We start from the raw sequence: 25,148 nt of genomic DNA on the forward strand, positions 1-25,148 counted from the left end.
CAATAAATCTGTACAGGAACTGATTGTTAAAAATGTGGAGTGCATAAACAAGTATACAATTATTTACATTGACAGTTGATCTTTTAAAAACGAACGGACACAGAAATGTTACCGTATATAACTATTTCCAAACCTATAGAAATATTGGTATATTTTCCAAATACTTATTTTTGGCCAGGTGGAAGAATCAAGTTTTGAGATGTGAGAAAATACACTGTCGCTCATATAGTTAGAATATTTTTGTTTTACCTCAAATGTTATGGAATTGTTTTGACAATGATTTATTCCTAATAGATCTAGATAATAGTATACATTCTCAGATTTTATTGAATAATAATTTGCCAGTGTTTGTTTTGCGTGACTGCTAAAGCATGTGAATGCTACTATGCTTATCAACTAGGGGACCTACGCCCTTAAGTCATAAATGACAGTAATGAGGATTAATGCCCCACAAAAGGGCACTAATATGGAACATCGACACGGTTTTGATCCTGGGGCCTCACAGTTACGAGGCCATTGCTTTGCCACTGAACCATGACTGTACGCAGCGGGGGCTAGGGTAGGGGGCAGCTCCCACAAATAAAAAAAGAAAAGAAAATGCAATAAATTTAAATAATTCATTGAATTTCCCCCCGGTCCCCAACATAAAAAAAAATATTCTGCGTGCCCATGCCTTGAGCCATAATGCATGGTTGTACAGAGGATTTTTTTAAGTTAGGGACCGGGGTAAAATTCAATGAATTATTGAAAATGTATTGCATTTTCTTTGTTATTTTTTATTTGTGGGAACTGAATATTCTTGAACTAACACATTGGAGGTCATTGATAAATATTTTTTAAAGGAGTACCCTACATGCATGGACAACTCATCCGACGTATAATTGTTCATAAAAGTGAATTGGTTTTTTTTGGGGGGGGGGTGAGGTCATCTTTTTTAGGTCAGCCATGGGCATAATTTTTTTTTAATTTTTTTTAATAAAAAATAAAAAAAATCACAAAGGGGGGTGTTTTGCTCAAAAATACACACATAAAACAAACTGAAGGGGGGTTCAACCCCCTAAACCCCCCCCCCCCCCCTGCGTACGCGCCTGCCACCACTACCTGGACATTTGGTGTCTTCAAAAGCATTTACAATATTTAAAATCTCAGTAGTTGTAATACACTTAAATACATGGACTTTAAATGTGTCTTCTTTAAAAAGTTTTGAACTATTTTGGTACCGGCAGTGTTAAAATATTCATTAAATCTATTAACAATCTCCTGCTTATCTTATTATAATTGGCCATCAGCCTTTATAGACTAACAATGAACTTTATTGCCTTCCAAGTGCTTTGCAATCACCATTTACCTTATTACCAAATTTCTTCATAATTTCTTCACGCTTACTCTTCAATTTTCTCTGTAAACCGTATTCCTGGCTTGTTTATACTTTAGCTCAGTATTGAAATTTTTTATTTTTTTTAAAACATATTTGCGATTTAAAACATTTATCCTTTTAGATAATTTCTTCAAGAAAGCATTAACCACGGTTTATTATCTTTTTCCTTTCTTGAATCTACTTTGTTTTTTTACAGGAAAACAAGACTTATACAGTATGAATATCAAGAAAGGTGTCAAATCTAGTATTATCATCAGCATTACTCTCTAGTAAACTCCCAGTCTTGTTGTTGCAGCGTGTTTCGATACATAAAACTTCGGTACTACTATTTCATTCCTCCAGATCCATTCCTCTTTGAAATTGTATGTCTGATTTGTAATATATTCCCAAACCGCCTCCGCGTTTGACACTGCGAAACTTGGTTACAAATGTATAATCAGGTAATCGGGGAAAAGGTGGTTCATCATGTTTTAATGCATTTTTCAGTCAGACCGATAAAGGAAAACTGTTTTTAAAAGATCCTAGAAATATATTTACATCATCAGAATTCGCTCTCAGGCTTCTACAAAATAAAACTGGTTTCACCCTCATTTTCTAATAATTATCAAGTTCATGAGAAGCCAGGTATTTCGTATCTGGGTTGTCAATTTCAGAAAAATTAATGTATTATTTCTGCTATTGGCAAGATAGGACATAGATACACAAGTTCGATGATGAAAATACATATCTGTTTGACTTGGAATCTTGCCAATGGTACACATGATATAAAACAACAAGCACACACTGGGCAAACATACAAACACATCTTTGCTACGAGTACATTTAACACAAGGTAATGATTTAAACAAAATTATTATACAGTAATTTAAAAAATGAGGGTATCGAACTCGGTCTAGGTAATGTTTATCAAGGACAAATTTAATACCTGTGTTATTATACTATGGTGCACGAGGTGCAAAATTGGATCTTATCTACATTGTTCGCTTCGATCGATCGCTTTGCAAATTGATAAATCAGTATAATTCCTGGCAATTAAACGACCGTGTAATTTGACACAGGGCGTATACAAAAAAGTGTACCCAACTTGGATAGCTTCTAAGTAAAAGGTTAAAACCATTGTGACCTTCAATCTTATACCCTGTCTAATGATGCAAACATAGAATGACAAAAAGTGAAATTGTGAAAAAAAATCATCTTTGATGATTTTTGGATTGAGATGACGCGAAACTTCTCAACTCCTCGAAGGCTGCCTTGACTTTAAAAAAGGTTGAAAAACACTGAGCTGGTAGACTAACGCCTGCCCACCTCCCCTCTCCCACAATGGCTGAGCCCACGCTACGCCACTGCCCCGAATCACATGATGCCACCTTAAGCCTCGGTCACAAACGCCATTACGAACTGCTACGAACGCCGAACAAACGATTTTCAGACAATGGAAATTCGGGAAGACAATGGAAAAACAGGGAGATTCGTACGAAATTATCGTTCGTACGAACCTTTGTGACCGTAGCACAAATGATTTCCCTTTCACTAGCACTGTTACGTAATGTTAACGTAACTTTGTTAATATAAGAAGCTAGGCGGAAGGTAAATTGACTTTGTATCATCTTCCTCAATAATCACATGACGCAATCAGGATAATTAGATTGCATCCGAATACACAAAAAGAAACATAACATTACTGGAAAAAAGTACAACTAACTATATGGTAAGAAACCCTTTGTCTGAGACCCTAGATCTTTGGCTTGATTTGGCCTGATGTTTTTCCTAAGGAGACTAAAATGTTGTATTATATTCATGTTATTTTGGAACAAAAGTAAGTTGGCCAGGAATGTTTATTTTTTAAATGTACCTACCAATTTAGCAAGGACAGTTTCATTTTCATAACAAATGAAAAGCAAATTCAAATGAATTAGCTAGGCCTACCCCCTCCCCTTTTTTTTCTCTCTTTCCCTCAACTGCTTCTTATTCTTTTGATTCTTATTTTTAGTCCATCTCACTTTCATTCTTTTCCTCTCTAATTTCTTCTTCTTTTTCTTCTTCCTCTTCCTTACCCTCTTCTGTTTCTTCTTCTTTTACTACTTCTACTACTACTACTACTACTACTACTACTACTACTACTACTACTACTACTACTACTACCACTATTACTACTACTACTGCTACTACTACTACTACTACTACTACTACTACTACCACTATTACTACTACTACTGCTACTACTACTACTACTACTACTACTACTACTACTACTACTTCTACCACTATCACTACTACTACTAATACTACCACTACTACTACTACTACTACTACTACTACTACTACTACTACTTCTACTACTACTACTACAACTACTATTTAGAGGCGGCGCTACCGGGTCAGGGGGCACAGCGCCCTCCCACCTTTTCAAGTAGCCCAAAAGTGCCCCTTTTTACATAGGAAAAGTGTCCCCTTAATAAGTTGACAAGTGCCCCTTTTAATTGTTTTAATTGCCTCTTCCTCTTTCCATCTTTGATAAGTGCCTCTTCTATTTTGACACGTACCCATTTTCCATTGACAATATCCCATTTTTTCCTTTGACAAGATCCCATTTTCCTTTGCAATAAGTGTCCGATGTTCCATTCTCATAAGTGTCTTTTTTTAATCTTTAGTATGTTCCTCTTTTCGGGTACGACAAGCGCCCCTTTCCACTTTTGATAAGCGCCCCTTTTCACTCTTGATAAGTGCCCCTTCACCTCTGATAATTGCCCTATTCAAATCTGAGAGGTTCCCATTTTTCTTTGACAATTTCCCCTTTTCAATTGTAAAAAATGCACCTTCCCCTTTTAATAACTACCCCTCTTGAACTCGTATAAGCGCACCTTATATTTTCACATGTGCCTTCTTTCCTTTTTAATAAGTGCCCCTTTTCCTTATGATAAGTGCCCCCATTTAAAAAAGAGCCCCTTTCCCTTTTCATAAATGCCCCTTTTCATCTATGAAAATAGTTTCTTTTCATTCTCATAAGTGCCCCTTTTCATCTCTTGTAAATGACCCTATTCAATTCTGAGAGATACTCATTTTACTTTGAGTCTTAACTCTTTCGATAAGTGTCCCCTTGTCCTCTCATCATTAAACGTGCCCCTAATTTCAAGCGACTAAGAGCAATCCCCCCCCCCCCAAAAAAAAAAAAAGCTCGCTCGTAGTTAGATGCTATAATAAATGTAACTTATCAAAGGTCTTTTCAGTCTTCCGTTATGAGAATGTGCTTATAAGCCCATCAAATTTGGGTTTTTCCTCTTCATAAAATGTAATTTTTTGCACTACGACCTCACAAATCTTTAAAATTTTCCTCCCTCGCTTTGCTCCCTCGCAATTAAATTTTCAGACCTTCAACCCCCCCCCCCCCCCCCCCCCCCTCCCCCCTCCCCCCTCCCCACTTTGGAAGTCGCTCCGCATCCTCTGCTAATACTACCTTATGATTCCATGACATTTGCTCCGGCGACAATTGCTCCGCTGTAAATTTCATACACTAATCGAATGGCTAACTTCAACCCTGGATTCAACACTATACCCTACCCTAAACCTAACCCTAAACCTAACATAAAACCCTATTGAAACCCTAACCCTAACCTTACATCTTAGACGAAATAAAGCCCGGAGCAATTGTCGCAGGAGCAAATGTCGTGTCACCTACCTGATATAGTGTATATATCTTATATTACCGTACAATCCTTCTTCTCCCCATTTGTCTACCTTTTTTGCCATTCTTATTAAATAGGGCAAATCGTCTCTGGCACTATGTGCTACTGTGAAGTGGAGAAGCAAATTTCAAATGTACTTGTTTGCTTGAAATATAAAGCTAACAAACGCAAAGAAGCGCGCGTATTTTCGCTATTTATGCCCTCTCGGATCGGACGAACTTTGGCGCGCGAGCGCGACGCACAATAGTATTCCGGAAAAGGTTGATTTCATTAGTGTGATAGTTCGCGCGGAACTGCAGCCAGAGCACACGACATCAAATTGCCTGTCAAGAAACACTTCCACATCGCAGGGGGTTTGGAGGTAAACAGTGCACATGTGATCGACGTTCCACGACAATTTTATGCACTCCTCCAATTTACAAACCTGAAAAGATTTGACGTAGAAGTTTCGATCTCCTGCGGATGCACATCGTTTTCGTCTTCGCGAACGTCTCCCGCGTTCGATATCTTGTGATTTTTATTACGACTCTTTCAAATCCTCCAGTTTAGAAAATTCTAAAGAGCATCATGTCAGGAAATAATAACTACGCCGTGGTGATCAATTTCTACGAGAAGGTCGACCCGCCTCCGACGTTTCCGACCTTCGTAGATGGATGGCATAACCTGGGAAAGTTCGTCAAAAAGCTAGACTATTTCGTGGCAACACAGCTACATAGCAATGTGGATCCGAATGGTAAATTAAGATATTTTACTTCTTCCTTTTCTGTCTTGTTTTATAAAAATTCATGTTGTTTCTATTAACACTGCAATACTGAACAAATTATTATAATTATCGGATGTTGCCTAGATAATGGTTCTCCTTTTAACGATTCACCGTCATCATCATCGGTTTGGTTATCTCATTCATTTATTCAGGTCACGAGCAATTGACTTTCAAGCAGGAGGTCGGGTGTTCGAATCCATGCACATCACCAGCGCATAGGCCCCCTCATGCATTTTGCTGTGTCGCCCCCCCCCCCCCCTCACCCCTCACCCTCTCTCTCTCTCTCTCTCTCTCTCTCTCTGTCTGTCTCCCATGCACCCCTCTTTCTCTTTCCCTTTTGTCCGAAGTAAACGCCCTTTTGGTTATCGGTAGAGATAATAAAGATAATAATGATGAAGTGGAGGAGAGGGAGGGTGCTAAAGGGGCGGGGGGTCCACCTTGATATTAAGTTGGTGTTAATAGAAGCAAGAAGGTCACAGAAAAAAATCAGTGAAAGTTCGAGCTAAAAACCGATTAAAAACAGAACAATTTTGCAACTCTTTGACGTATCATGCCAGGTCCCCTCCCATTTGCCCTGTACTAAAAAACTTTGAGAACATGTTCAACCATACACTCATCCTAGATATAATTTTTCCGAAAATGTTTTTATACAACCCCTGTGTGAAACAAATATATTCAGTCGTCAATAACTAAGAAAATGATAACGTGTCACAGTGTTGCCATTTTGTGTTTCACTGATGAAGACCTTAAAAATGTATTACTTTGTAATCGGATATTTCACTAATCTGTTTCTGTTAATTTTTCTGTTTTTATTCAAACCAAAGGGTGGAATTCCCCTTTAAGGAAAGCGGGATGGAGAGAGGAGAATATAAACAGACACAATGGCCCGAATTCACGAAGGAGGTTTGTCGACAAACCTTGGTTTTCGTACGTCATATGACGCGTTTTACGCGTTTTTTACAAACCTGGTTTGTAAAGAACAAAAGGAGGTTTGGCGAAACAAAAGGAGGTTTGAGCTCAAACCTTGGTCTGAGCTCAAACCTTGCTTTGTGAATTCGGGCCAATATGTGCAAATAATGTGGTAGGCAACATTCAGATATAAAGCGTCTGTGATCATATCGGTCGCATGCATGGAGTGAACTTTAGGTGAAATGTGATAGACCTTCATCCTCACTCACATAATTATATCCTGTGTAGTTCCGATAACATTTAATTTCAATTCCTGCGGATAAGATATCAAGCTTTCAATGGCTTGCACATACTGATAATTGTTAATTGATTGTCCGTAAATATGCACTATAAAGCAGACAAAGTTGTAGGTAACTGCTATATAAAACTTGTTGATATAGCAAAGATTATGAATGATATTTGGATTGTGAATACATTTCTCATTCCCCCTCCTTATCTCCCCCCTGTGCCCCTTCCTTACAGTCTAATCTCCATTCATTGTCTTTAGTTTCTCCTTCTCTTTTTTTCTTATCCAATAATCTTTGCTCTCTCTTCTCCTCCTCCTCCCCCCCCCCCCACCTCCCCTCCCACTCTCTCTCTCTCTCTCTCTCTCTCCTCCTCGTTTCTTTCTTCTCTTCATCCTCCTCGCTCTTCTCTACACCTTCTCACTGTTTTATCCAAACGATTATGTTTAAAAAAAAGTATAACTAAGTCAACTCACTAACTTGTTGCAAACAATTTTCAGTTAATTGTTTTTCTTTAATTTATTGAAAAGAACATGAACTTGGAGGAAGATGGCAGGCGTATATCAAATGCTTCGACTTGAGTAAATAATTGACATAATTTTCTTCGAATACAAAGGTCTCGTATTTAAAGTTACCCCGAGCATACAGAATGATATCATGGTAAATATGCATGAAATTTAATTAAAATAGTATCTCATAAAAGCTCGAATGATTTAGAGAGAGAGAACATTGCACTATTTTGAGTTATCGTGATAAGTGGTACAGTTTGACAAAGCATTTGTACCTACCCCGTGGCAGTTTACAGGAAGATGGATGGCGCGGCGATATAATAAATGAACTCTTTTGATAAAAGATGAAAGCTTGAAGTACGCTCACCCGGCAAATTGGCTCGCTAATCGCTATTGCCCCTTATTTTTTTCAAAGTTGATCTTTAAACTAGACTAAGTTGATGGGTAAACTAATGTTCTTTTGAAATGATTTTCTCCCTCCTTCCTTTCTCCTCTTTCTATCTCTCTGCCCCTGTCCACGTCTGAAATTATGCCTGTTTCCCTTTACTCGCCCCTCGCTCTCACGCTTCTTTTGTCAGCACTGCGTATGTGTATTCGAAATCCGTGTTAAGGTCCGTTCAAATATTAGGCGGCACTTTTCAGGCTCTTTCGAAATGTTGTGATAAAAATTTACATAACGTCAAAAAAAAACATTCAAAAACTGTTGAATAAATACTTATTCTATTAAAAATACAAGGGTTTTAGAATTTTTACGAAATCGTGAAAAATGAATTATTATCAATTCGAATATACAAATTATTCAAACAAAAAACATTACTCACACTCAGTTTTTTTCTTCAGCGGAGATAGTGTGCTTTAAATCTACTGGGAAAATACGAAATGTTATTTTATTTTACTCCCAAAATCGGCGACAGGTTTATTGGAGGTATGATGGGGGGGGGGGTTGTGCCTCCGGACGATTAAAACGAACCAAACCGCCGTAGAGGACATCACCCGTAACATTTACCATTGGATTTAACGAAAAGTATGCATCTATTAGCACAAGCATCATACATATTCTTATCTTGTCTACTAGAAAACAACATTTGTCAACTTTATTTAAAGTCATGGTACCCTTATTAGTGATAAAAAGTTTCGCATCACCCCAATCTCGAAATCATCATAGAAGATCATTTTGCGTCATTCTGGTACGGGCCAAGTGCCATGTACACACGCACAGACAGATTAGTTTTATCCATTTTGTGAGTGAGCGAAGCGAACGAGCAAAAAAAAAATTGATATGGTTTAAATATTGTGTTTTGTATTAAAAACACACTAGATAAGAAGTATCATTCGCTGCCAAATACATGAATACAAAAGGAATATCCATTCGGTCATCTCCACAAACGAATATTAGGATATTCGAGCGTCGTGTTGTTTAAACATTATCTCGTTTCTACATGTACGTGTAGCGGGCGAGCGAAGGGAACGTGTGAGGTGAAAAGTTATTTAAATATTGAAAGTATAAGATATATTCGGGCACCTCGCTGCCCGAATATGAAGGTATTTGGGTCCATCGCTGTCAAATAGGGTGATATTCGGGGACCTTGTTGCCCAAATATGGAGGTATTCAGGCATTTCGCTGCCTGAAATAATCTTGATTATAAATATTGCGAGCGATGAAGAAAAACACTTTCCTACCTTGTCTTTAAAATGTTATTTCCTCATGAAAATACAAAGTGATTCTGTTTTCATTAAATTGAGGTTATCCAAATCTTTTTCATATAACTGAATTGTTCTCGCAGCACCCCTACAGACGTCTTGCGGCACCCTAGCCTTTTGACAAGGCCTCGTTGACTCTGGCTAAGCGGCTGAGATGAGTCTAGATACCCGGAGTGAACGCGCGACCGAATGACGAATTCGCACTGGCGTTCATTCAGGTTTTCGCGATTAGTCTCTTTTTAGTCGCTCGGCGTCTATCAGGCATGTGGCCTTGTTTAAAGGCTAGCGGCACCCCTGTTGAAATATCCGCTAGGATAAGGTGATAGCCTCGATTATTTCCATTTCTCAAACATCTGATGATTTGAGAGCTATTCAAGACCTTGAAATGCGACATCGAAACTCGTTTCAAGAAATTCTCTTTTTCCTTCTTCCTCGACCATGTCAACGCACTAGAGCACATACATCGTGCTATGCATAGTACAATACTAAACAAATATCCCGCAGGGCTGGAATCTGTAAACTTATCTTTCAGACGAGCATAGAGAAAAACATGAGGAAACATTTCCAAGTTCGATGTACTGAGATCAAGGGGCGTATAGCGAACATACTGAGATCAAGGGGCGTATAGCGAACATACTGAGATCAAGGGGCGTATAGCGAACATATTGAGATCAAGGGGCGTATAGCGAACATATTGAGATCAAGGGGCGTATAGCGAACATACCGAGTCATGGAAAGGGGATTGAACAACAGCCATGGAGCCAAGATGCAATTTGAAATGATAGATAAAAAAAATTAAATGGGAGGGCCTTATATTTCTTTTTTCTTTGCCCACAAGGCTGTAAAAAAAGGCCCTAGACCCTGAATTTTGCCGAAAGCCCTGGAAGATTTGCGGTCGGCCTTTTCGACTTGACGAGTTCCTATACCCTGACTTGCTTGGGGTCTTGACTAAAAAATGGTATCTTTGATTTTTATTTTGACGGCAATAATAAGTTCGATGTCCCCCAAATTTCGTTTAGCCTAAGGTTCACGACAGACTGGCCCCTTTACTTGATGTAACAACATTTTTAGAACAAAGGTCCATAATTTCATGTTATTTTTGCTATTTTTTGTTCAGTGAAACTTACAAAGCTCTCTCGTATATGACAGTCATGTGATCTAAATATAAATTAGAAAACTAACATTCGGAATATGGAGCCCCCATCACGGGCGTATTCATCATTTGATAAACGGGTAGGAAATGTATACATCGAGGGGTGGTAATGTACATGTACTTGGGCAGCCCCAAATTTGTCAGACTTATATATAAAATCCCAAATGAAAAGGAATATAAGCAACCTGAATGAAGCGATGTACTGCAGATATTATAAGTTGTATAGGATACTGCGACCAAGAAGCTGAAACTAGTACCAGACTGCCAGTTAACGGTTTTTCGATTTCTATTTGAAGTAGTTAAAGGTAAAGACCAGTTATGGTCATGCGATTGCATTGTGAAAGAAACGTTGTGGAATCGATCAGAAAAGGTTGATCATCTAGCATCTAGCATCTGCAAGGTTCTGGAATCATCAAAATGATAAGAAATTTGGCCCATTCTTCGTAAAGTTACAAGCACTATACACAGAAAGATGTATATGGGACTACCCTATATCTCTCACAGACCATGAGAGAAACAAATTTACCAAATATATGAATTAGTAGGCGGTTTCCCGGCAATTTTTTTATCATCATGTATTAGTCAAAACATATTCTTTCACATGATTGGTAATGAGAGATTCCATTTCATTTTTTTGAAATTGGAAACATTTCCAATACTGGTCTTTACCTTTAATATCTTGATATCTTAAGGAGTAGTACGTTTTTTAAGTCAAACACTGTCTAAAGCAGTGCATCGTTATAGAGCCAGAGGGGGAAGTTAGTTACGCTGTTGCCCTAGCTCCAAATAATGCGTTGCCCTCACTCCACCCCTACCTTCTAACTGAAAAAGAATCAACGCCCTTTAAGTTAAAGTATTTTCGCGTGGCACATTTACCAGATTTTCGTCGCAGGTGGGCTTGCGCATCTCTTCCCTGAATATCAACTTTACAGATTTTAAATTCTGAGAACGATTGAGCGAGTCAAGCGAGCAGAATTATGACTATAAAATGTTATTTCCTCATCAAAAGATAGAAATGCATTATATGTATATGAAATATTACATGTCCAGTCACCGTGATCCCTGAATTTGAGGCTCTTCCCAAAACCTCACTGTCTGAGTGTGAGGTTAACTGAGAGCTCTTTTTTTTCTTCAAATTGAATAGGGGCCTAGGAGGGGGAGGGGGTATAGAGCCCCATCGCCCCATCTTGTGCACCTATGACGACCATGAAATGACAGGTATGTGGGACTAATAGTTAGCATTGCCCTCCAGGGTTGGTAAATCCCTTTATTCGCATTGTTGGAAGTTTTCAATGACATGCTGGAATGTAGGCGAAGCAGTGTAATAGTGCATGAGAATAGTACAATACTACTCGAGCACTTGACGTTGAACTTTTCTCTTCTTTTAACTATTTACATCTCACCTATTTTCATCTATACTTTCTTTCTCATCCTCTTATCTGCCATGGGCATTGGAACCCTTTTCAGTGTATGCGTATGTGTGTGTGTTGGGGAATCGACAGAAAGTGTAAATATATATGTTTGATGATAATTCACATTCCATCAGGAATTTTACTCATTTCCCCTACCATTGCCCCCAGATGTCTTCTTTTACAAAATATTTCCAAACAAATATGTGCAGGTACGTACAATGTCATACATTAGTCCGCGATGCTACCACATTGTCCGATTATAATTTGATTCACTTTTAATCAATATCTTTTTTTAATATAATTGTATTTTAAAATAGATATGCACATACAATTTACAGAATTCTTTAAGAGCTGATATGTATTCAGATATCTATTTGTATTTTCAAATAGAGAATGATACTACTTTTCGTTTAATAAAATCAAAAATGCGTTCAATCAAGCGCTCTACACCAGATTAAGTTAGTCTTTGTCAAGATAATTCTCTCAAAATGGAGTAAAACGTGGTGTAATTTTCAACCCGTTTGACAGTTTTTTTATCATTCATAAGCGAAATAATTATCCACGACTCACAAAATATCAGGAGTCGACGACCTGCATTCAAGGTGCACGTTACTTTCCATGTTTTTTTGTTTACCTCAAAACTCCCCACTCAGAGAACAGCCTCGAAATAGCTTCACATTTATTTTCTTTTTAGTCTATACCCTAATTGCGGTTTTCAAACATTTCACGTCATGACCACAGTTTCTAGAGCGATTTTCCGGTAGCGGAGGCAGTATCTTTTTGTATTGTCTGAAGAAAGAAAAAAACCGGCCCCGCATGAATGTTTTTAAATGCCCAGAGGATATTTTTAGTTAATTTCCTCTGCTCAATGTACTATGCTCTTGGCAAAATGTGCTCGCATAATGAGTGCACAGTTATGTGTAGACCAATTCACAAATGAAATTATAATCAGAGGTATATAGAGCAATCTTTCGTATTCGGTTAAGGCAGCGTAGCCAATGTTTGAATAGAATGTTAGTTTTGGTTCGCTTTGTCTTCTCTATTATGCCCCGTGGAACGTTACATGTGGTTATTATTAGTGCGTTCCTAGATACTTGTAAAAATTATGTAAGCAACTGGTTGCAGTAATTATTCATAATGGTGCTTTACAACAACTCTTTAAAAATGAACGGGAAAAGCTTTTTTTTACCGGGGAGAAATTTAGTAAAAAATATACAAAGAAAACCACCATGCATCTGCATAGATTTTTTCATAGACAATTAAGACCTTGAAATCAGGGTCGCCGACCTTTTAAATTGTATTATCATCATTATCTGGGGGGGGGGCTGATCCAATAGGTACCCTCTACATTTTTGGGGGAGCTCCCGTTTATTAACATGCTATTTGAACTCCCCTTTATATTTTTACCAATATCCATAGCGAGTTTATTTGTTAATGCTAGATCTACAACTGTTTAAACAAGTATATTCAATTTCATTTAATTTATTTCATTCTCCATAAAAACATTAAAACATACAAACATGATATACAGATAAAGATCGATAACAAGAAAAATACAAAGGGAAGGAGCAAACAAAATTTTATGGGAATGAGGGGTTATCAAAAATGGCAATTAGCCTTATGAACGTCAACCCCTTGAGGGTCCCTAACAGTCTAAAATGCCCCCTCCACACGCACATACTCTCACATACATGTAGCATAGAGATCGATGCCCCGCTCTGAAAGCTCTGAATAATAATAATAATAATAGTAATAATAATGATAGTCATCACAATTTGGTCTTATTTACCCAAAGTAGCCACATCAGTATCAATACTGCTCTTCCTGCTGGGCCTTGCAACTATTATTACCCCAGCTATTACCAGGTACCCATTAACACCTGGGTGGAGAGTGACAAATGTGGATTGATGTGTTACCAAAGGATATTAGTCCAAGGCAGGAATTCAAACCCACAACCCTTGGATTAACAGTCAAGTGAATGAACAACTACACCGCGAAACCAACATGGAACTTACAAGAAAGTGAGGGGGTTCCCCAGTCTGAATAACAAAATTGAATCTATGGACATATCCTAGTCAATTTTCAGCCACACATGCCCTTTTTAATGCAAGCAATCAAGGATTGAAGGAGGCCGGTGTCTAGAGCCCTCCTTCTTGTCATCCTTAATCAATAGTGATGCCCCGAACGGCGTTGCTATGGCAACCCACTGCCTCCCTCATCCATTTTAAATCGAGATGGGACAGAGGCAACATGAGGAGGACCCTTCGCTTAAACACGAGAGCGCAGAAACCTTATGAGCAGGTGTATGTATGGGCTGTGTATGAAAGTACATGTTTAATAAAAACTGCTTTATTAATATGTCCTCCAGAACATTATTGACCATAATATAACGAATTGAGAGAAATCAAAACTGACATTCAGACATCTCAGATATGAATGATGGTTTTCAGTTTCAATGAGATATGATTTGTTATAATTTATAATTTATTTTATTAATATTTCAATAATCTTCTGTATAATCTTCTGTTAAAAACAATTTTGTCACAATATATTTTCGAATGTGGCTCAAACATAAGGAATATATATACCTATTTTGCTAGCAAACTTTAGTCATAAAATCATGGATTCCCCCATGACTATAGGGATCGCAGACTAAGGTACAATTAAGAGGGGAATGGGAGGGGTGGGGTCAGAGTGAAAAGCAGGGAACAAGATAAAATAGATAATACGTCTCATCACAAATCATCATCATCATCATCATCACTATCATCAACATCATCATCATAACGATTTTCACCATCATCATCATCGTCATCACCATCAACATCATCATCATCATCATCATCATCATAACGATTTTCACCATCATCATCATCGTCATCATCACCACCACCATCATCGTCATCTTCATCATCAACATCACCATCATCACCATCAACATCATCATCACCACCACCATCATCATCATCATCACCATCATTGCCATCATCATCAACATCATCAACATCATCATCACCATCATCACCATCACCAACATGTCATCATCATCATTATCATCATCGTCATCTTCATCATCATCATCATCATCATCATCATCACCATCATCATCATCATCACCATCATCATCATCGATATGACATAGACCTGATGAAATGTCTTCCAAAAGTCAGATTATTACCTAGCAGTCTGCAAAGGTATTCCTCTAAAGGCTTACTCATCCCATAATATGCTTCCCTTGAAATACTTAACATTGATACGAAACGTTCTTGAAGCTCAGACACATTCTCCAAGGCACTCCAAATATCCCAGCATCCTTCACCGTCCTACAGACAAAATTCAGACTCAAATCCAAGATTCTCGATTTTCCTATTTGTAAAAAGGTGGAACCGGCTCAATTTATGAACAAGTTAGTTAATAAATTTCCAACCAAATAGATTGGAAGAGAACAACAACAAACTACAATAACAATAGCAGCAGCAGCAGCAGCAACAACAACAACAACAAAATATTCTCAACTTCTCTTGATTTTTCAATCACATTCGCAAAAAGAATCTTTTAAATGTACTGAAAAGATATTTAAAAGAGTCCTTCAATTTTATCAATTTTTTAGCAATTTGCTCACGATTCAAAGGATAAAAGGTCACTTACTTTCTAAGATTAGTGGACAAGGCTAAGAAAATGCCAACAATGGCAATGAATTTACCTCAAAGTGTATATTTGAAGATAGAATTTTTTAAGAAGGGACTTACCCCCTCTCTTCGACGTCCCCTGGAGACACCCCTTCCCCTGCGCGAGTCGCGTGCGGTGAGGTGGAGTGTGCTTCATCGTCGAGCTCATGACTTGGAGATCATGAAATCGGAGAGGATTTTAGATTTGGATGAAAGCTTGAGGCTTTTATCTGCCAGACAGTTGTATTGATTAGTGAGGTTTTTATCGCCAGACATGCAAAACTCCATTTTATTTTGTTAGCAAGCTGTATGAAGCTCGGGGGAGAACTTGACTGTTTGACCAGACAGTCTTCCTTGAAACAGTGGTCATGGAGTGAACATTAATGAATAATTTGATGATAAGAACATTTGTTTACGAGGGATGTTATATGAACCGAGATAATTGTGTACATGTTGTAAGTGCCTACATGTATAACCAATCTTTAGAGAATGCCAACCCTTCACAGAAAGTAATATTCTGGTTATGTATAGATCATACTATTGAAGTCGTGTTTTATTACATAAATGCAAAATGAATGAATTGTGATTATTATATTATTTGAAGGAATTTTAGGGGCTAAATAAACTAAGCCTGTATATTCCCTTTTTAATCATTTCATTAGATTTTTTTGTTGTTGACAACAATACCCCCACACAAGCCCTTCATATTCACTATTTAGCAGCGCAACGATTAAACATTATGCAAATATTACTCAGCATTCAGCTTGTTTAGGATATCAGTGGATCACGAAATTTATGATACCGATAGGTTTAAATCTCAACAATATTGTAAAGGATTATATCTGATGGAGAATTAAATCCCTGGTAATCACATTATTATGTATACCGTATGCATGCATCATTATCAACAGGAACTAGATAACATCCGACCCTCTCTTTCCGCATCCTTTTGTTCTGTCGCCCCTTCGGAGGGTAAGCGTGATCCCCTTGCGGCGTGGGGACAGGAATGGAGGGGAGGGGTGTCTTACTTTCTCGTCTGACATGCAAATAATGGGAAGGTTGCGAGATCGAGGTGCTTAGAGGCGCAGACGTTTGAGTCACGGGGCGAGGAGTTATGCTAATTTTCTTTTTGTCTGGGACGATTCGAGGTGTTGAATTGATTGATTCGGGTAGATGCATATTTGGTAGTTGAATCCAACATGTGTGTAAAAATAATATTCCTTCATCATTTTAAAGGTACTATGTTCCATTCGCAGCCAACATCAAATTTTGTAGAACTTTGCAGGAATTATGAATATGTCTCATATGTCCTATCTCAGAAATTTAAACGTTAGCAGTGTCCTAGTATTCAAATTATGCAAGGAAACCCGTTTACTTCTAGACTTCATTGTCAATTGAGTGACTGACTGACTCCTTTTTTTTCTTCTTTGGTATTAACATACATAACATGAGATGTAAAGGTTACATGAGCATTTGTCTACATCAATAACCCACTACTTGTAATGGCAAAAATTAAGCTGCTTGAATCTTTGTGCAGCATAAAACGTCAGACCATTCGGTACAAGGGTTTGAAAATCAGACCATAACTAAAATGGTTGCAATCACTAAAGTCGATTCGACAACTAATGGTCGATATTTTCTCAATTAAAGACATTTTCAAGCCCTTTCGTTTTGCGGGAAGTTCTAAATAAGTATTAACTTTCAAATGCCGTTGGAATTTAACCTTTTCATTTGTTTGGCCTGCAAATGGGACATAGGACCTTCAATGAGCACCACCGAAACAACGTCTGCGTGTGCTCCTGATTAACATTATTTAAGGTGCATTATATTGGCATTATTCAAGGTATTTGACTTGAAGGATTTCAAGAAAAACTTCGATTTGATATTTGTACAGGAGTACTGACTTAGGTGCATAGGATAGTGTGTCCCCTTGCTCCCCTATGAGAAATCATGCTCCAGTCTGATCTGTCCTGGGCTCGTTGCTCTGCCTCATGTGTGGGTAACCCACATCGCACCGAACTTGGTCCTTCCATCTCGTTGCTTGGATGAGTACATGATTCTAATAATTCTACAATCGTAAATTTATTAATGATAACAATAGTGGGTTATTAAACAGCGCTCATGTCTGTCAGACTTAACACTCCTGGCGTTCCACAATGATCAACCCGGCTTTAGCATGGCTGTCATTATGGCGCTCTAGCATTTCAAGGAACTTATTCCTGCCAGGAATATCAACACTAGAAGAATCATTGCGAGAATCTATCCATACACATGCCATGCGACACTGTTTTTGGACCTGATTTAGGACTGTTTTTTAAGATGTATCATTTGAAAGAAAAGAACAGGAATAATGATGAGCGATTTTCTTGTTACTTCACTACTCAGAATGCAAATAATGTGTTTGTACGTGTACATAAACGACCAATTGACAGGTCTCATTCGCTGACGCTAGCGCGGAGCCTCGAACCCAGTACCCGATTGACAGAACATGGATCTACCAATGGGACATAAATCCTCCCTTTAATAAAATATTATGACTTGCCCTACGAACAGCACGTAGTGTATGCAATTGGCATTCTGACTACTAAAATACAATTATTCGCAATAGGTGAATGAAATCATTTGTTACGAGGCACTTCACAAAGATGTATGCATTCAATTAGATTACATAACGAAAATGACATATTGGCCTAATCAAGTCATTACCAGGACCGTCAATTAAACACGAACCAAAAGAAAGCAACAGTGATGATGTGTTACATAATTGAGACGATTGTGGGCACATACTATAACAACTCTAGTATTTAATAGAGTGACATGAACGGTGACCCCTTCCTCCTGAATGGGACATGTAGGGGGATAAGGGGGGGGGGGTGATTGTTCAAACAGGATTGCATGTTTTTTTCTTTTCTCAAGGGGGGCAACCCCTCCAACCCATTTTTTATATCTCTCTCTATGGGGTGATATAGCTCAATCGGGTCCTGTCTGGTACATGTAGTTTACTTATATTACGTACAGCACGGAACCTGGTATACGGGGGCGTAGCGAGGGTCCACACATTGGGGGCCAACTCCATCATTTTTGATGTGTTCCCATCTTATTCGGGATGAAATGCGAATTAAAGGGCATTGATGAGAAAAGGTGTTAAATTAGATTATACCATCTATTCAGGACCCCCCCCCCCCCCGCTCTCCTTTCTTTCTCCCTCTCTCTTCTCATTTTCAAAATTCGATAGGGGCATGTGCCCCCGTATTGAAGGTAGCTACGCCACTGCTGACATAGCTGTTACTTCGCGTTTCAGGAAGACGACTATTTCAGATCGTGCCAAATCGGAAGTTGTCCATCAACCCTGATGCAGAACCTGGGAATAAAAACAAAACAAAACTTCAGCCGGATATGTATCTGATCGTTGCCATCTCCTGTGACATGATGTAATACATCATCATGTAACGAACAAAAACGTAAAGTCCGATTGTTATAAATGCAGTAGTATAACGTGGGTTGAGTATTAATATGGACCATTTTCGAAATGTAATGCACAAATCTTTGTTAAGTGTCTCGTTAGAAATTATTTCATTCACCTGTTACGAATAATTGTATTTTAATAGTCAGAATGCGAATTGCATACATTGCATGTTGTTAGGTATGACAAGCTTCAATGTTTGGCCTATTGAGGCCTATTTTATGGAGCATTGTTGTGGGGGAGGGGCATTGGTCGTACAAGTTGGATTACATAATGAGAGAACAAGGCTTTGGAATAAGGCTAAGGAGTGTGGAAGAAGTAGTATAAACATTCTATGTTGTCTCTTACTCCTACTATTCTTTCTCCTTTCTTTTTATTATGTTCCCCCCCCCCCCCCCTCCGATGGGGGCGGGGGAAAGTATCCCCTATATCTACGTGGTTGTAGTCAATTCAATATTAACAGGACCCAAGGAAAGATACGTCTATTAATTTGAATATGTTATCATAAAACAAGTCTATTAAGAACTTTGACATACAAGACATCTGATTTATTAATAAGGCTATTCATATCATACTGAAATACAGACAAGCTCTAGTTAGCAAGATTCCAAGTGGGAGTACTATTTGTATACTGATTTTCTTTTTGGGCGTGCTTATTGTGAATTGCCGATGAATCTGACGAAGAAAGAGCTACATCAATCATTAGTTTAATTAGTACGACGATCCATTCGTGTATATACATTTGATTGATTATTTTTAAATGGCAATTTATGATTGAAGAAGATGTGTGTCTGTATGTGTGTATGTATGTATACGTATATATGAATAAATCAAGTCAAATCAATTCAATTAATTGTATTTCACTTTTAAAATGCACTTTAATTTTACTTCTTGAAAACAACTGCCTCTGCCAAGTTTGTTGTACCATTCGACGTATTAATGACATCCTGGCTGTCACCATTACATCTTAGATGGAGAGATAGAAAGCTAGCTCGAGAAGGGAATTTCCTCTCCTCTCGAGAATATCCTTGCTCTTAACTCTCCAGACAATGGGATGACTCAGAGTTGGGATCAAATGAGGATTACTGAGATCGGGTCGCGTTTCGATCCTCAAGACGTGACTCAATTCGAAGCGCGGGAATTATGGATCTCGCCCTCCTCGGTCGAATCGAGATGGAATAAGGAGAGGCGGGAGAGAGAGAGAGAGAGAGAGAAAGAGAGAGAGAGAGAGAGAGAGGGTGTTTGTTGAGATCTTGATTTGAAAACATGACGAGGTTGCATGAATTGTACAAATCCAATCATATTAGAAACACGCAGGCCATATTAGGTTCCCTCCCTCCATACTTTCTGGAGAATGATTCATACTTAAAGGTGAACATTATTTTCACATTTCACACATTAAAATTAAAATGTGCATATTGATGGACACTTTTCGACTGAACAACACAATATGGAGCAATAAACAGCAACACAGCTTATTGAGGGGGAGGGGGAGGGGGGCAAAGTTACGTCACATACTGTAAGCAATCCAAGAAAGCTACATCCGAAACCTCGATGTATTTTTGCGCCACTGACGGTTGAAAAATATATGCTATGTTCACTTTTATTATCATAACTTAATATTTGTTGTTATCATTATTAATTCTATTATTATTATTATTATTATTATCATCATCATCATCATCAACAACATCATCCTCATTCTCATCATCATCATCATCATTATCCAGGCGCTATTTCGTTTTTTTCAACGGCTTTTTCAAATTATCTAATACTTGGTGGTACACAAAATATTAGAAATTGTTATATTTATGGATATTTCAGCCGCCTCTGAAACGATTTTGATCAAACAAAGATGATTTTGTCATTTAAATTGTATGTTCTTTCAAATTTGACACTCAGTTTTTCATTATCTCACCCAAAAAAAAGAAAATTTGTGTAGCGCCCTCTGCAACAGAACTCAACTATCCCTTTAAAGCTGCAAAGAATGATAACAATGTGTTTTTTTTTTCGTTTTCTCTTTACAGGTAAATTCAAATACATGAACTATGCCACGTTCAACGATACGAACCAGGTAGTGATCAAGGACATGACGCAACCAACACCCGAGCTACTCCAAGCTCTGGGGGAGAGCCATGGTCCACCTGGACTACAGACAAACTATCCAGGTACGTTCCCTCGGTTTTCCCCCTTTGGGGAGGGGGTGCTGGGGGTGCTGGGATGGTGGAGAAGGACATGAAACAAAACTACATGAGGGCCCCGTCTTAACCCGCTGGCTACTAAATTATCTAATTCTCATAGGCTTAACACAGGGACCTCCAGGTTCCAGTAAGCAATGGGTTAAAATGAGTTGCGATTGATCCAAATCAATCGCAAGTTTGCAGACTCCTATCTCTTATGTACATACTTGTGATTGATATCAATCGTAAATAAGTTGCGATTGATATCAACCTTTGTAATACGGGGCCCTGTGTTACTCCAGGCTCTAGGGGAAAGCCACTGTCCCCCTTTCCTCGGCTATTATTAAATAGTCTCTCTGTCACATCGTATTTATCATCATAGGATCGATATTTCAAATTAAAAGCTTCAATGTTACTAAAATGATTCCATTGCAAGGTTAATCTATACCAGTGTTAAAAGGGATGTCATGGAGCTCATCAAGACTAGAAATGGGTAATTGTTCAAAGCAAGTGTGTTGCACAAAGCAATCCTTCCATCGTTGGGTGCTTATTGCTTTGTGAAAAAGTGCACGTGTGACAAATGAGTGACCGTAAATAGAGGCGAGAAAAGAACCCGAAATGTTTTTGACAGCTTGGGGAATATATAGTTTACTTTATTAAAAAGAATAGGTGTATAGGCAAAATATCTTAATGATAAATACGTTTAAAAAGAATCATGTAGCGGTTTTTTATTCCTCAACGATCTGAATATGTTTGTACACAAAGACACGCATCGAGTGGCGAATTTAGCCATCACCCCCCCCCCCCCCCCCCCCCCCTTGTGAGCGCAACTCTTATGGATTGCATTTACTTGAACAAGGTTGTGTGCGTAACCCTCTATTTAAGCCCACTCGCATAACATGCGCGTATAGAATCGACCAAGCTTTGCATAAGTTGTTGCCATGTCAGGGGAAGCTCAAATGGCTCTGCAATTCTCGCTACCCCAAATAGCGATTCTGCCGAGATCCGGGGAAAATCCTGAAAACGCGCATTGCATTATGGGATAGCTTTTCGACATTACAGCTTCCTGTGCAGGCGTTCGTGATCACAACCCTCTCTTTCACGGTAGAGTTTAACGGCCTTTTGTGCTAAAGTCACTAATTCTGCCCGAAGCTTTCCATTGCATATTATAATCTGTACAAATTACACTGATTGGCATCGATTTTAGCGTGCGTGAAAACTCTGCACAGCGAACACAGGCGCTAGCGCCAGCGGGATGGGACTCTATACCGGAAGTTGTAGTGACGACCCGAGAGAGTGAAAATTACCTCGTCTCGCGAATTTCGAGATTTTCGTACCTATTTAGGGTAGCGAGAATTAACTTGGTATTTTTTATTTAAAAATTAATCAAAAATTGAAAACACTACATTGAACACTGATGATGTGTGAAAACACTCATCAAAACGGTGTGAGTTTTGTTTTCCGTTCTTTTTTCGTTCATTCTTTCTTTGTCTTTCTTTCTTTTCTGTCTTTCTTTTTTCTTTGTTCTTCTTCCTCTTCTTCTTCTTAATCATCTCCTGATTTCTTCATATTTGTGCCCCTTGGACCCCCCCCCCCAATCCGCCACTGAATCACTGCAATATGCCCCCCCCCCCCCGTTAACAAAGAAACCGTGATAACAAATGTGTTCTATTCATTTTACCACTCAATTGTATGACTCACTGTGTACCGTTAATGAGAGTACTCTCTGCGCAAAATTAGATACAATATATGGAGCATTAAACATAAATTGTTAAGCCCTATATCGATTTAATTTAGTTCGTCTTTTTGATTCCCTTTTATGTTTGATTTATTAGGAGGGTATCACGAGTCTCTCACGAGCGGAGGAGCGATCGCACCGGACCTTCCCGCCAAGCCTGCATCGTATTTTCTCATATCAGGCTTCAAGGTGAGTTCTTCTTCATCGGGATATCCCGTGGGTATGGGAGAGGGGAGGAAGTGGGTGGGGAGGGGAGGGGAGGAGGGGAGGGGGAGGAAGGAGAGGGGGTATAAAGACATCGTATTATTGCGCTATATAAAAGCGGAATATTATTATTATTATTATGTATTTATTTGTTAACGAGGAGACCTGTTTTCTCATATCAGCCCTCAGGGTAGCTTTCTAAGAGGGGTATTTGGGCAGCGACGGGGGAAGGGGGTGAATAAAGCAGAGATAGGGAGAGAGAGGGGGATTTGATGAAAAATGTTGATACATGGGTATGGGGTCTCCCCGACACTCCCTCGTTCTAGAAATGCCCCTGTTCATATTTTATGTACTCCATTTAATTAACAAAATGGTTCTCATCGATTAATTTATTTAGGTTTTTTCCTGATTGATCCTCTTGTTTGCTGCAGGCTTCATCAGACATCGACTCGCTTGACGTCGAAAAGGACATCGAGCTTCTAACCGGTCTAGACATCATCAAAGACGCCTCCTCGACCGGTGGCAAGTTCCAAGTGGGTCCTTGGGCGCTCTACAGGCGCTTCACTCCTGCTATCCCCTTCAAGCCCTATGACTTTGTCTTCCGTCTCGAGCTCCAGGGCCTGGAATCGGACCTGGAACCAGCCAAAGAGCTAGTCCAGAAGCTGAACCAAGCCCCGACGGTGGATGGCATCGAACGCTCCATCACAGATTTATACAAAATCGACCAAAAAGATGTCGTTAGCCATGATTGAAGATGAATGGCGCCATCTTGTGATGAATTAACGTACAGGTTTGCATCAGCGAGTAATAATAATTGAGCGCTGCAAATAAAATAATTATTCAAAATATTACGCTATGTAGATGCTGGTTGCACTCGAGAAAACACAAAGTGAAAGCTCTGTTTGCAGGAAATGTCATTTTGTTTATGTTCAAAATTAAAAATGAAATGTGCAAATCGACGTATGAATAACAAATGTGACTATAAAATGAGTCACTTCTCGTGTATTATTGTCATAAACAATGTTTTGTTAATCCACGAAAAAGATTTGTGACTCTAATGGAATGTATGGTAAAAAATGATGTTGTTTAAATTAACTGATATTGCTGCAAGATGATAATTGCATGAAATTTGTAGTGTGTTGCCACATGGCTTTAAATAACCGGCCATAACTATTGCTCAAACTTTCTTTAATAAAACATGAGCAAATAGTAAGTAGGCCCTAATCGTAAAAGGAAAATCAAGACATTTCCTCATTGATATGTTTAAAGTAGCATGACATTAAAATGTGGGGGCGGCGGTATCCTCTCCTGAGAAGAGGCGGGGTTAAAAGATTACTGTGGGAATCACGAATATTAGACCCACTGCACATTTCTTCTGGACCTTTTAGCGGTGGAGGGGCAAGGTTTACGCTGTGTTGGATACACCAATTGCTATTCCCCCTCCCGTCATAGCTCTTTCAAACTTTATTTTTATATTTCTTTGTCTCTTAGAAATACCATAGAAATTCCACAAATAAAAAAATTGTATATAAATATGAATCCCTGATCAAGGCACACTTTGTGTTTGTACCTCTTGCTCTCTATATACACGTTTAATTGCCCCTCCCCCCTCTCTCTCTCTCTCTCTCTCTCTCTCAATCTGTCTGTCTGTCTCTCTCTCTCTCTCTCTCTATCTCTCTCTCTCTCTCTCTCTCTCTCTCTCTCTTTTTGCCATTCTTTGTGTCTCTCCCCTGTATATCTTTTTCTTTATCATTCTTTCCTGAACATACCGTAGTCAATACTATTCAAGAATAATCATTATACTGTATAAGTGCACGTGTTGTAGTATACATATTTTAATTGGCTAATAAGCCATTATGTAATGCTATGCAACATCCACTTATTTAAAGGTAAAGTCCACCCTGATTTAAAGATAAAGTTGAGTTCTGGTAAATTTGGAAAATAAATTCTCACAAAATCTAATGTACCTTTCGCTGAATGTTCAAGATTACAAATAAATGACTTGTGCCAAAAAAATGTGACAGAAAATGTTAAGTGGCTGAGTAATGAGCATAGAAAGATAAGGGAATCCGGGTAAGTAGGACCGACACCATGTACTTACTG

The 25,148-nt window shown here is 38.6% G+C and overlaps 1 protein-coding gene across 1 annotated transcript; it reads left to right on the forward strand.

The window, feature by feature from the left end:
* The first annotated feature begins 5,353 nt into the window (after positions 1–5,353).
* Positions 5,354–24,677, forward strand: LOC115925552. Its single transcript, XM_030989677.1, has 4 exons — positions 5,354–5,794; positions 20,951–21,091; positions 22,939–23,030; positions 23,477–24,677. The coding sequence occupies exons 1-4, from the start codon at positions 5,629–5,631 to the stop codon at positions 23,795–23,797; spliced, it is 720 nt and encodes a 239-aa protein (XP_030845537.1). The 5' UTR covers positions 5,354–5,628; the 3' UTR covers positions 23,798–24,677.
* Positions 24,678–25,148: the final 471 nt, after the last annotated feature.

Source organism: Strongylocentrotus purpuratus, unplaced genomic scaffold, assembly GCF_000002235.5.
Source record: "Strongylocentrotus purpuratus isolate Spur 01 unplaced genomic scaffold, Spur_5.0 spur5_contig_842, whole genome shotgun sequence".
NCBI classification, from domain to species: domain Eukaryota; kingdom Metazoa; phylum Echinodermata; class Echinoidea; order Camarodonta; family Strongylocentrotidae; genus Strongylocentrotus; species Strongylocentrotus purpuratus.

Bases quoted from the DNA above. Each gene is read 5' to 3' on its own strand.
- LOC115925552 (XM_030989677.1), top strand. From the start codon at position 5,629: ATGTCAGGAAATAATAACTACGCCGTGGTGATCAATTTCTACGAGAAG. The intron at 21,092-22,938 runs GTACGTTCCCTC...TTGATTTATTAG, and splicing joins ACTACAGACAAACTATCCAG to GAGGGTATCACGAGTCTCTC. The intron at 23,031-23,476 runs GTGAGTTCTTCT...TGTTTGCTGCAG, and splicing joins TTCTCATATCAGGCTTCAAG to GCTTCATCAGACATCGACTC.